Source organism: Prenolepis imparis, unplaced genomic scaffold (assembly GCF_030444845.1).
Source record: "Prenolepis imparis isolate NDT839.2.m4 unplaced genomic scaffold, iyPreImpa1.0 SCAF_15, whole genome shotgun sequence".
NCBI lineage: Eukaryota > Metazoa > Arthropoda > Insecta > Hymenoptera > Formicidae > Prenolepis > Prenolepis imparis.
Window position 1 is genome coordinate 4,872,547 of NW_028141173.1, and position 14,711 is coordinate 4,887,257.

General features: G+C 35.1%; 1 protein-coding gene across 1 annotated transcript in view; it reads left to right on the forward strand.

The window, feature by feature from the left end:
• LOC145945899 (adhesion G protein-coupled receptor E3) overlaps window positions 1–14,711 on the forward strand; it is a 79,206-nt gene that overhangs the window by 54,828 nt on the left and 9,667 nt on the right. The window contains exon 5 of the mRNA XM_083055152.1: window positions 12,195–12,454. Within this exon, the coding sequence (XP_082911278.1) occupies window positions 12,195–12,454 (260 nt within the window). The remainder of the gene's footprint in view (window positions 1–12,194; window positions 12,455–14,711) is intronic.

Sequence of the window (14,711 nt, forward strand, 5' to 3'; positions counted from 1 at the left end):
CACTACACACAAAAGAACTCTGTGTTCTCTTGTATATATTATTTACGAGACGCAAAATGAAAGCTGTATTTAATGCCGTGTTATTGAAAAATTTTCGATTGAAGAAATTGTGAACAATAATTTTCTAACCGTTATTATACTGAAAAGTTCACGTGCAATAAATGTAGATTAATTTTAAAACTAATAATTGCAGAAAATAACTTTTTAACAAGGAAACTGTATATATATTCCTCATCTCGAGGAAAGATAGTCTACAATATAATCAAACTTTCCATATTGCTTCGACAGAGTAGACACGAAAAGGTACCAGCTGAGTTAGAAATTTAATTAAATCATAAGATTCGGAATAATTTCGAACGCGACGCGGTTCCAATTTTCAGAAAATAATCCCACTTCAATATAATCCCTAGATGTGCATATAATGTCTCGGGAGAGTTTATTCAGGGCGGATCAATTCTTCCTATGTATGTCATAGAAGAAGAGAGAGAGAGAGAGGAGATAAGGACGTTGGTTAAAAAACGCGCGAGGGCTTTCGAGAATAATTGATTTCCAGATAAGCCGCAAACCGCTCTTGAATCGCGTATCGACGATGCCCCATTCTTCTCTTCCTCACTTTTATTTTTCATCCCCTTTCTTTACGACAGCGTCCGAGTTGCGTGCGTGTGTGACACGCTTTATTGACTTTGTTATCCATTAATACGGGAGCGCGTTGTGACAGACTCGTGGGTGGTCGTCTTTTTTTTCTTTTCTTTTTTTTTTCGCGAAATGGGTCATGTGTTCTCTCCGCGCGGCTTTCATTATCCCGGAATATTCATATTTTCCGCGCGCTTCCGTTTATATTCCCTCCATATTTATTTTGGTCGGTTCTTTTTTTTGTTTTTTTTTTTGTTTGCGAATAGGTCCGCAAATACATTCGTCGCCCGCGGGGAACCATTTTTCATGATTCGATATATGTATTCCTATTTTGCCCTTGGTCTTTTCCCCCCAAATTGATTGCCGAGCCAATATTTTAACGACTTTTAACATTTCAGCGATTACTGAGAGACAATTTTTACCGGCGCAATTGACAATTACGGCGCTTTCAATGCGCGGTTTTAATTATTCATCGACACGTTTTAAATAAAATTTTTTTTCTCTATATAAAAGTTATATATAAAAATTTCACTAAAAGGAAACACTCGACACTGTTGTTGCTCGTTCCATAATTTAAAAAAGTCATTGTCTACGGGGGAGATTTTAACAAGAGACTTGCTGACTTTCAAAATATTTTAAAATAGTGGAAGAATTTTCCTTCGAGAGAAATAGAAAAATTCTTTTCCCCGCGGAAGATGATTCTGTAAGGAATTTCTCGTTACGCGGATAAAATGTTCTAAAAATAGTTTTCCGGAAGGGTAGTCGGAATTTCGTACCATTGTAAAGAAGAAAAACTTCTCATACCTAAGAGTTAATGTGACTTATCTCTCTCTCTTTCTCTTTCTCGTCAATTTTCGGGAAAAACGTCGTCATGGATTTGTAATTTTCGAAGTCGGTCGTGACGAGTTCGTTCACGGATGTAAGAGCAAAATTGGACGATAATCAAGTGCGGCGGAGAAGGGTTGGCTCTTTTGTTCGAGTTGATTCTCCGGCGTTTTTCTTGCCGTTCTTGTTACGTCAAGCTACTACTTGACTACGGTCAAGTAAATTCCCGGCCCGCCGATAGTATAATGAATCACGACGTGGATCTATGACGTAATTTCTCGAGTTGGAAAAATTATTTATGACCGCGCCAACGAACTTAATAACCGATGACGGTGCGACGTCGATGTAGAAAAATCGTCAGTTTCGTGGATCTCATTAATCTTTCGCCGCCGTCGATGCTCGGTGATTTTCATTCGCACATAAATCATAGGTATACGACGCGTTATGCGATTTTTATGGTTTTTTTTTTTTTTTTATATTGATGAGCCAACGGTACGTCATCGTTATTTCTGAATTCTGTATCAGGTGTTTGACTTTCGTAAATTTAAGACTCTACTTTAATACAAGACGTAACATTAACGTAGAATATTAGCGAGAAAAAAATTCGTTTCAAGAAAAAAAAATGTTCGAACTTCCTGAAACTTGATAATATCGATTTTTCTCCATTTTAATTGAAGAAAATTTGCTAAAGTTTATTCTTCTCTTTTATTCGAGAGCTAATGATGCATCTTTCATTTGAAGGATTTCTTCAGTATTAATTAAATAATATTATAATTAAGAAATATTGAATTTTTTTAAATTTCTTTTATTTCCATATCGTATGATGTTCTTCATTTTGAGTGAAAACATTAATTTTTATTAAACATGCACATATATACAAGCACTGTCGAGGGACTAGCGCAGTAAAGGAAAACCAATTTGTTTCGAGCAAGTTCTGAGCGCGTTATAATACGGTAATTTGTAACCTCCTGGAAATGAACGAAGAATTTCTCGACGAAAAGAACAGCGCGCGTAGTGAAGGTGGCTAATAACAAAATTAACTATCTGTCGGAAATATTACACTTTTTTATTACACGAAGCAAACAATTGTTTTATATTAATTATTAATTTACAATAATAGATTATTATAATTTTTTCGCGTTGTACAATAATTTTCTAATATAATAAGTCAAATGTTATTAAAATATACATTAAATGTATAAATTTTATAATTATTTCTCTTATAGTTTCTACTCTAATCATTGAAATATAAATAACTCGTTCTATAAATTACGTATTGTTTTTTTATTGGCATAAATTTTCGAAAGAAATTGAACTTTGTCGCGAAAATTTCACTCTTTAATGATATAAAGATAACGATAACATTGCGAAAGCATGATACATGCTGGTTCTCTTTGATATGCGTGTGTCGGAGTATCAAGGAGGAAAAATGGTGAAGGAAGGAGGGTGAAATGACATTTTGCGCTTTTTGCTACGAAATAAAGAAGATATATCTCCGCAAAAACCCTCCCGCATATTCTCTTAATGGTTCTCAGATGGTGGTACACGTGTACAATGGATGAGAGCTTATTTTGGTAGCACAGGATTTTCTGTCGTGACTCGAAGGTTTAGTCAACATAATACAGGATAACCAACAAAAGTGATAGTTTCGTATAAAATAATAATTCTGTATTTGATTTGATTTATTTATTTTATTTGATTTATAACTCTCTCTTAAAATATTTCTCATCGACGTGAAATATTGGAAATGGTTCTTTTCAGTAATTTTCGCGAATTTATATAAAAGATGATTAAAACCATCTATTTTCAATGCTAAATAATAGCTATAATAAAATCCAGCTAAGCAATAAAGAATGAATAAACTTTATACACTTAATAACATTTATTTACATAAATTATAGATGTATAAATTAGAAGCCATCCAAGGCATAGCTACAAATAAACACATAATAATAAAATAAATAATAATTTTTTTATAAATAATTAAAATTTAGAATAAAATATTTTCTCGCTGGACGAAGGTTTTTATGCTCAAGAGAGAGAATATTATAATTTTAAACTATAAATATTTCTTTATTGTTTTTTTGCGGATATAAAATGAAACGAAAACTTCAATTTTTTTCATCGCCGAGAGAATCATCATATTTTCTTTGTATTACATTGAAAACTGAAAAGTCTGAGCTAGGAATGACGTAGATAAAAACGGCACTTTTTTTCCCCTCGTCGAAATATATCTCGATTCTTGCGAGCGCGATACTCGGTTCGCATGGCGCGGCTTACATATTTCCGATATTAACTTGGCTATAATCTCTCGACGGAAGAGAGACGCGGCTTAAATCGATCGCACATATATCCGGTCGAGATTGAGATCGTCACGCGGTGAAAAGTCCTAGCGGAAAAGACGTATCCTCTCTTTATTCATGTTGCATTCGTCTGCGAACACGCGAAATTGAACAGGATAGTAATTTATTTCCTTACTACGTTTTGTCGAAATCAGGCTATAAGTCTTTCCTTTTTTTCTTTTTTTTTTTATTCGAACGATGCGATAATCGTGAGAGAAGAAATAGAATCCGGGCTAGGCACAATTTTTCAAATCCCAAACTCTCTTTTCTGTGGTCTTTATCAATTCCTCATCTCTCGTAATCTCTATTCTACTGCGCATAGTTTTTTTTATCACTTACAGATAAAAATGAATAAGTAAGGCATTGCATGAATCAAGTAAATTTATTCATTCTTTATTGCTTAGCTGGATTTTATTATAGCTATTATTTAGCATTGAAAATAGATGGTTTTAATCATCTTTTATATAAATTCGCGAAAATTACTGAAAAGAACCATTTCCAATATTTCACGTCGGTGAGAAATATTTTAAGTGCGATATAACCGCGGCGCTTGTTCTTGGTTTTAAACGGAGGAATAAAAGATTTAAAAACGGGTAATGTAATAGCGTTTATACTAGCGCTTTTAAAAAACGACCGCAGCGATATAAAAACTTTGCCAATTACTGGTTGCAACCGAGAGAAACGATACTCGCGGGAATGCGCCCGTTAAAATCTCACGATAATCCTGCGAACATAACATCCCGAAACTTATCATCACTATTTTTGGATTTATACGGATTGTTTGACGAACTTGTGATATTTTTGGGGGATAAAAGTGTCGAAGTATCGATATTTTTTAATAAATTTTATTATAGACAAAAGTTTTTATTTTCCAGACACGCACGTAAATAAATAAAAAAGTTTAATGTTTCATTTAATTTTAAATAAGCTTCACTTTTGCAAAGCTTCAATGTTTGGAGTTGTATTATCAATATATTTCAATATAAATGTTTGTACATGTGTCAATTATAGAATAAAAATTATGTTAAAAAAATATTTTATATTTTTTAATATAATTTAATAATTAATTTTAAAAAATATTTTATATTTTTTTAAATTAATTATTAAATTATATTAAAAAATATAAAATATTTTTTTTATATTTAAAAAATATTTTATATTTTTTTAAATTAATTATTAAATAGTATTAAAAAATTATAATAAAAAATCGTAGCGAAATATGACAGTAACATGACATGAACACGATGTACTTTGTAATATTAGTTGACAGATTCCTTCGAAAGTCGGTTCGCGAAAGAATTGATTTTCGTCGAAAGGAATTGTTTGACGTCGAGATCTCGATATTTTACGTGGCTGTTAGACACGAGGATAATCCAAGGCTTATTCGTGCATGAAAGGCGTCGAACGCCGAGCTTTCGACGCGCTTTCTAACTTTCCTATTTTCTTCTTTCCCACCGCTGTATACGAAACGGCTGCGAATAATTTAGGAATCTCTAAAAGACTTCTCGCTCGCGGCTCGATGTTCTTTTAATGCTGTTCTGAAATACCTTGTTCGATCAATCGAAACTTTCAGCAGCCAGAGATTGGCCGGAATTTATCCCGATTTTAATGGATCCGCGAACTCTTTTCGTAAGGAGAGGCGGCGATTTATACGAAAAAGAGTAATGAAGATTGCAAACAGAATATTGATTGCGAAATTACAAAATATGAGGTATTTTATGTTATAATAAATTCTTGGCGTCGATTTTTTAAAATAATTTGAATTACATGTAATTGTGGAGATACTTTCGATTATCAAGAGACAGTTTTGGATAAATAATTTTCCGATTAATCTATCTTGAATCTAATTTGAGAAATCTTAACGAGAGGAAATGTTTAAAATAGATAATTAAAAAGTTAAATAAATATGACAGAAGATAGATAAGACATTCGCTGACAAATTTTTATTACACACATGGAAAAAATATTATCTACTATACCTAAATTTTAGGTATCCGTATATTATTATATTTATTAATATATTAAATTGATAGAGAATTTTCTGTTAAATTAGTTTAAAAATATTAGTTATACTTAAAATTTAGCTAATATTTTTTTCCGTGCAGAGAGAAACAAAAAAAGCAAATATCTTGCCATATAGAATAGCGAAAGAATCTTTTTGAGAACGTGATATTTTGCAATGTATATATCCCTTGTGCTATCGCGTGTACTCACGCTCGAGTTACACGCCTGTTAACGCACACACTCTAATTTAACCCGATATTGCTGCCGGTTAGAAATTTCAGGTCTTTTCATTAATCTCATTAGCATGAAGCTGGAAACCCGCGACATTTGCAAGAACATTATTTTCTCTGCGAACTCCTAATCTAGCGAAAGGGTCGGATACATTTCTTTTTTCTTTTGTCCGTCTGACTAAAAACGAGTTTTTTCACTTCGCAGCGGCGATTGTGCGAATCGCACCGATCAAAAGAAATCAAGATATTTGCAAAACCATTATTTTGTTCCGCAAATTAGTGTAAGGATCGGGTGCTTCTTTTTCTTTTGCCTGTCTGACTAAAAACGGGTTTTTTCACTTCACAGTTGCAATTGCGAATCGCGGCGATCGAAAAACATTGCGACATTTGTTCAAAAACATTATTTTTCATCACAAACTTCTAATCTAGCGAAAGGATCGGATACAATTTCTTTTCTTTTACTTGTCTGACTAAAAACGGGTTTTTTCACTTTTGCGGTGGCGATTGTGAATCGCGCCGATCGAAAGAGATCGTGATATTTGCACGAGAATATTATTTTCCCTTCCGCAAACTCCTAATCTAGCGAAAGGGTCGGATACATTTCTTTTTTCTTTTGTCCGTCTGACTAAAAACGAGTTTTTCCACTTCGCAGCGGCGATTGTGCGAATCGCACCGATCAAAAGAAATCAAGATATTTGCAAAACCATTATTTTGTCCCGCAAACTAGTGTAAGGATCGGGTGCTTCTTTTTCTTTTGCCTGTCTGACTAAAAACGGGTTTTTTCACTTTGCGGCTGCGATTATGAATCGCGCCTATCAAAAGAGATCGCGATATTTGCAAGAATATTATAATATTTTATCCCGCAAATTTATAATCTAGCGAAAGAGTCGGATACATTTTTTTTTCTTTTTTCTGTCTGACTAAAAACGGGTTTTTTCACTTTGCAGCTGCGATTGCGAATTGCGCCGATCGAGAGAGATCGTGATATTTGCAAGAACATTATTTTCTCTTCCGCAAACTTCTAATTTAATGAAAGAATCGGTATATATATTTTTCTTTTGTCCGTCTGACTAAAAATGGGTTTTTTCACTTCACAGTTGCAATTGCGAATCGCGGCGATCGAAAAATATTGCGACATTTGTTCAAAAACATTATTTTCCATCACAAACTTCTAATCTAGCGAAAGGATCGGATACAATTTTTTTTCTTTTACTTGTCTGACTAAAAACGGGTTTTTTCACTTTTGCGGTGGCGATTGTGAATCGTGCCGATCGAAAGAAATCGTGATATTTGCACGAGAACATTATTTTCCCTTCCGCAATCTCCTAATCTAGCGAAAGGGTCGGATACATTTCTTTTTTCTTTTGTCCGTCTGACTAAAAACGAGTTTTTTCACTTCGCAGCGACGATTGTGCGAATCGCACCGATCAAAAGAAATCAAGATATTTGCAAAACCATTATTTTGTCCCGCAAACTAGTGTAAGGATCGGGTGCTTCTTTTTCTTTTGCCTGTCTGACTAAAAACGGGTTTTTTCACTTTGCGGCTGCGATTATGAATCGCGCCTATCAAAAGAGATCGCAATATTTGCAAGAATATTATAATATTTTACCCCGCAAACTTATAATCTAGCGAAAGAGTCGAATATATTTTTTTGTTTTTTCTGTCCGACTAAAAACGGGTTTTTTCACTTTGCAGCTGCGATTGCGAATTGCGCCGATCGAGAGAGATCGTGATATTTGCAAGAACATTATTTTCTCTTCCGCAAACTTCTAATCTAATGAAAGAATAATCGGTATATATATTTTTCTTTTGTCCGTCTGACTAAAAATGGGTTTTTTCACTTCACAGTCGCAATTGCGAATCGCGGCGATCGAAAAACATTGCGACATTTGTTCAAAAACATTATTTTCCATCACAAACTTCTAATCTAGCGAAAGGATCGGATACCCTTCTTTTTTCTTTTACCCGTCTGACTAAAAACGGGTTTTTTCACTTTGCGGCTGCGATTATGAATCGCGCCTATCAAAAGAGATCGCGATATTTGCAAGAATATTATAATATTTTACCCCGCAAATTTATAATCTAGCGAAAGAGTCGGATACATTTTTTTTTCTTTTTTCTGTCTGACTAAAAACGAGTTTTTTCACTTTGCAGCTGCGATTGCGAATTGCGCCGATCGAGAGAGATCGTGATATTTGCAAGAACATTATTTTCTTTTCCGCAAACTTCTAATCTAATGAAAGAATAATCGGTATATATATTTTTCTTTTGTCCGTCTGACTAAAAATGGGTTTTTTCACTTCACAGTCGCAATTGCGAATCGCGGCGATCAAAAGAGATCGCGATATTTGCACAAGAACATTATTTTCTCTTCCGCAAACTTCTAATTTAGCGAAAGAGTCGGATACATTTTTTTTTCTTTCGTCCGTCTGACTAAAAACCGTGTTTTTTCACTTCGCGCCGGAGAATCACGCCGATCGAGAGAGACATTTCGAAAATTATTTCTAGCGACAGTATCCGACGATCTCGTAGCTGCAACATGCTGTGCAACTATCTCGTCGACGTTTCGCGCACAATGGCGCAATAACACAATTCTCGGCGCGACGCGAATGTTGTTTCATTACGCGCGAGAATTCATTTCAGCTCACGCACATTGTGTCGCAAGGATAATTGCAGAATACCTCGACTTGACAATATTATTGACTCGAATCAAATTAAACGATAACTATATATAGTCGCAGTCGCATGCGTATACAAAGCACGACGACAGTTTGTACCTTTCGCAGAAGAGGAAGGGGCCCGAGGGGGTTGAATTAAATTGAATTCCGTGGCGAAAAATCGATCGAATAAGAATGTTGCCCCGCAACACACACACATGGAGGGATAACTCGAAACTTTACGTCGAGTTTAGTTTCGCGGGCCCGCAAACGCCCGTATTTTCATGTTATAACGAAATTCCGGAAGAGAATTCTCGTATATCGAGACCGAAAGCGAAGATAAACTGAGTTATATTACTTCGCCGCGGTATGTATACGGTATGTATGTATATGCAATATTCGTGCACCGCGTCGAAAATACTAATTTCGTAACACGATATTGTCCGCGGTTCTATGCGGAATATGCAAAGAAATTAAATTTTGAAACCAAATATTCCGAATGTATAATATACAGGGTGTATCTAAATAAGTGCGAACAATTTTAGGAGATGATTCTTTGTCGAAAATTAAGAGAGGTGTTTCTTATATGTATAAACATATACTCTTATATCCCTCCCTGAGGAGTTACTTTTCTAAAGAGGGAGGTAAAAATCAAGTTTTTATTTTATTTTCTCAAATTTCAGACAAATTAAAAAAATGAAACTTGGTGGATATTTCCCACTAGTAAAAAGGATATTTATTAATATTTTTTTGATCTTCCTGTATCGCTATAAGGTGATGAAACTAACCCCTATTTAATTTTTAACTCCTCAGGGAGGGATATAAGAGTATATGTTTATATAAGAAACCCTCCTTAATTTTCGCACTTATTTAGATACACCCTGTGTACAGAGAGGACGAATTTTTCATCGAGAGCGGAATCTTCGGAATAAAATAATAATCGATTCACGAAGCGAAGAATTCGCTCGAAAATTGCAGGCGAAAGAGGAATCGTTTCGATGTATAAAATGACTCGTCTCGAATTGGCGCGATTCGACCGTAACTTTAATTATGATTCTCGTTTCGCTTCACGCACTTATCGGTACTGTATTGTATTACGATTAAATTGAGTCGTTAATTTTATTCCGCCGCCGGAACATTCTATCGGAATGAGGAGGGTGAAAATGGAAGAAGAATGGATGGAGTTTAATGGTGCGTGAAAATTGCACGTAAAGGGGTTGCGTTTAAAAAAGACGCGTGTATGTCCATGTAAAATTTGTCCTTCGACGTTTCGAATCGTACGAACACAATTTCGCCTTCGCAGACCAGCCCTTTGTATCCCGGCGCGAGTCGCCAGAATTCCAGAAAGGCACCTTTCGCGCGCAGCCTCCAATTTATTTCCGCTTCCGTTTCGATGCGCGAGCACGTTTTCCCCACCTCTCTTCCCCCCTTGTTTCCCTCGTCCCACGCTCGATTGTTGCATCGACGAGAGGAGTATCGTATGCAGTTGAGTATCGGTTACGGGAGACAGAAAGCCGGCTTCTCTCTCTCTATCTCCCTCTTTTAGCGTCACTCTGCAGCAAATCGCTCACGTAGTTGATTTATCAAAGGCATAAATTGGATGTATACACATTTACACACTGAAAAAGAGCTTGTCAGTTCATTTAAGTTGTAAGAGAGAATATAGAGGTATCATGTAGTAATCTGTCACAATTTTTTTTCTGGAATATCTTATATAGCTCGCGTCAGCAAAAATAGCTTTAAACTCTTTTTTACTTTTCTACAAATAAAATCAAAATCACACCTTGATATTTCAAATTTTTGTCTCGTTTTAATACTTAATAGTTAGTAAGAGTTACATATTTTTTAAAATACTTTAATTAAAATCAAGTCGAATTCTTTGTTCACAAGATAAAAACTATATAATAATCTATCGCATACACGATCCTTTTTCTGGAATACCTTATATAGCTTGCACCAGGAAAAAAACTTTAAACTCTTTTTTATATTTTTTTTACAAATAAAACTAAGATCGCATCTTGATATTTCAAATTTTCATCTTATTTTAATAATTGCTAAAAGTTATATTTTATAAATACTCTAATCAATTAATTCGATTCCTTTGTGTTTCATTCCCACACAATTGAGAACTGTATTTTGATCTGAGTTAATGATTGTAGTTATTATCGAGTGTTCGATTGGAATAACACCATGCTGGGTATTACTTCGCATTACAAGGATGTTCAATTGATTACGCGTTTATCGATGGAAATTTATTGTTCTGAATTTCACGATACACACAGTTGTTGCGGCAAATTATTTCGGCCGCGTACAACGGGGGGAATTAAGGGCTTTCATACGTCATTACAACATAGTAATATTAATCCCGTGCTATTTAATCAATATAGGCGAATTATTCCATAAATTGGTGAATCAACAACGCGCTCGCTAGTGGACGATTGATCGATTATTTCGTGATGTTACACGAGTAGATGTATATCGGTCGGAATTGTGGAATTTTCGATGTGGAATAATTCGCCGGTTACATATATCCATACCGTTCGTGGACTCGCAGGTTTAGGTTACTATCGCGAATTACTCATATTTCGCCGTTTATCATGGATCAAATTGACGGTGACGTTTATTCCCGTTGGAAAATACCGTCGAACAGTTCGCGTTCGCGAGCACGAAATTCATAGTCTATTCGTAATCCATAAATTGAACGAGGAATATCTCGTCCCGTTCGCTGCTCGACACCGCATCGCGTTTCCCTTATATTTTTTTTATTAAGAATAATAATAAATGTATTTTAAAAATCCCCGGTATTTTATGCAACGCGATATTTTGTCAGCGTAAATTTTATTTATTACATTCTCATAATTTTTCTTTGGGATAGGAAAGACAAAAAGATTCGTCGAAAGAATTTTCCATCTTTCCTGTCTTTGAAATTTTGAAATCTGTAAATTATATTTCTTAATTATTAATTAATTCATTTTTAATTATAAATTATATATTATTTTTAAAACTTTTCAAATTTAATTATATCTCGGGTTCGATTCCCGATTCAGCGACTTTCGGATCTATATTTTTCTCTCGCATTTAATTCTTTAGGGGGGTTAGAGGGGATATATGGAATAAAAATCTCAAGTAAGAGATCATTCCATACAAAGACTTGGCAGTATACCAAGTATTAAAATTAGTGCCCAGTGCACAATTAATTTAATTCCAGCGAAAAAAATTAAATTTCGCTGGAATATGCATCAACACCCGCGTTTGGCTCTTAATAAAATGCCTACTTCTTATATATTTGTATTTAACACAGAAGAGCCTAAATAATAATTCTTAATGTTAATTATATCTTTTTATTTCGTCGTCGAGCGTCACAAAAGTTACAATTGGAATTTCAATTAAAATTTTCCCGGAATGACCGGGAGATCTCCATTTATTTACGCGGAAAGCTGCTTTTTACTTTGCCAAGGTTGTGGAACGGATTTTTGAACGCCGCTTGCTTCTCAATTTGCAGGACTCGGAGCTCTGCATCTCGCTCGGACTGAGCTTGCAGTATCTGCGGGTGTCGGTGGTCTGCTGGCTGGCGGCGATGTGCCACCATCTTTACGCAACCGTGGCGTCGCTGCCGCGTCGCGACGATCCGCCGACGTACCTCAAGTACAGCCTCTTCGCCTGGGGTGCGCCGCTGATCAGCCTCGCGTTGGCGACGCTGCTGCAGAACCGCGAGGGCCACGATTTCTGGAACATCGTTGACCTCACTCCCTTCAATTGCTGGTAAGTAAGACTCTGTGATTGCCACCAATCATTGCCACCAATCAGCTTTAGTTCCACAACCCCGTAGTGGATCTTGATCCGTTCCAGAAATTTCCTCTTTATTCTTTCCTATTCTTCGCTCTCTGGCCTTTCAATTTCTAATTCCTAGTTTTCTTAGATCTTCACTTCACTTGGTCTTTGCTTCAGTCTCCTTTTTTCTCTTCTGCATTTGATAAAATATCTGTTTTGCTGGATGTAAGTCGACCTCCTCATCTTCCACATTTCCTATAGTCATCTGAATCTATTTATTTTAATTATTCGTGATTATTCATTGCCAATAGATGTTAATTGAATAAAAATTAAGGGTTAAATATAAAAATAATCTCATTTATGGTTATAATATAATTAAATAATTATTTTTATAATTCTTATACATATAACTAATAGTAATCTTTCTCTGAATAATTTTTCTCGTGATTAATCGAGAATTAATTTTTAACATTGAATGTTGAATATTTTTTGTCACTTTTTTTTTGGCTCGAGCTATCGGCTTGAACTTCCTCGTTAAATCTCCGTTTTTCGTCTCTCGTTTCCGCGTCTGCATTTGTCCGCTTCAAACTTCTTCTCGACACAGCTCATTTGCTCCTTTTCTGCTACCGAAGCAGGAAACCTTTATATTATTTCTACGTTTTATTCCCACGCTTGCATCTTACATATATCACAAGCGAAGTTTCAAAATTTCTATCTTATAAAGTTTCTATTCTCAATTTTATTGAAAAATCGCCTGGTTTAAGCAATGTTTTCTGCAAAAAAGGAACAATTTAAAGTACGCGGGAAATATATAATTCGAAAAATTACTGAGCACACTCCGTTTTGCTTTTATATTATTTTAACTGTAATGTTTATTTCTTTTTAATGTGAAATTGATAAAATGAACAAAATCATGTTGTTTAAAATCTTGAGGACATATCAACTCGATTCACGGGGCAACTGTGAAGTTTAAGTCGATCCATTCCATCCTTCTTCTCGGTCGAGAGAAACTCCTTCTCTCTCTCCGTGTTTCCGGGAGTGAAACTTACCGCACCGAGAAAATTACCAGCATTTGTGTCTTCTCTTTGCGAGAAAGAGCAGAAGTTAACGGAGTGATGCAACTATCTGTTCCTAATATTGCATTCGCTTTGTTCGCGGGAGGATTGATTGTGATATCCTCGACGAGGGGGCGCGGAAAAAAGAGACGGAACAGCAATGGGGCTCTCGGGTTTTTCCCAAATGGCGAAGAATCTTCCGTCGGAAGGGAGTTCCTTTTGCACGCTCGGATTTTCCAGTCCGACAGGATATCGGACGGAAAAGGAGCGGAAAGGACGCGTTCTCTCTTCGCTTTGCCGGAAGACCTTCTCTCCTAAAGGAATGCCGTGTGTATACAGCGCAGATCATTTATTTATTTCTTTCCGATTCTTCCGTCTACCTCGTGTTCTCTCTCTCTCTCTCTCTCTTTCGTTTACTTTCATCCCACGAGATACCACCGAACGACCAATTTTCGTTAAATCAGATTCGTCGACGGTGAACCGGAATACCGAACCGAAACGAGATTCTTGCCATTTTTCAAAGCGAGGTATTTTATAAGAGCATGTATATCATGTTACATTGTGCGCAGGTATTCCGCAATATTTTTCTTTGTCAGACTGTGATGAGATAGTTTTTAATTTATTATTTGGCGAAATTAATATATTAATGTTATAAATAAAAAATATTATTAATATTATAAAATATTATATTGAATTATATATCAAACATACGCTTCTTCGACATTTTTTTCACAGAAATGCTCCTTTCTTTATTAAAAATATTTGGGAAGACTTTATTCGTTTCCACAAATAAATGTTCTTTCATAAATATAACAACTTTAAAATGAAAAGACCCTTTAAAACGGAGATTTTTTTTAACAGAAGCTCTCAGTCACATAAAAATAATAGTATCAAACATTTAATTGAACATTTAATATTTATTTATCAAAAGGAGGAGGAAAAAGAAAGGTCAAACCTCAGATTAAATTTCTTTAAAGTTTAATTATAAAATTCTCTCGAAATGTTAACCGATGATAATTGTATATCACAAACCACAGAATATTTATTACACTATGCATATCTGAATTATCATGACAGCAATTTTCTTCCGGGAAAATTTATTTTCGTAAACGTTCAACTTCCAAGAATTATTCACGTATTTTTTCTCTGTTTTGGCGTCATAATTTAAAATTGTTGACGTTGATATTAAGGAT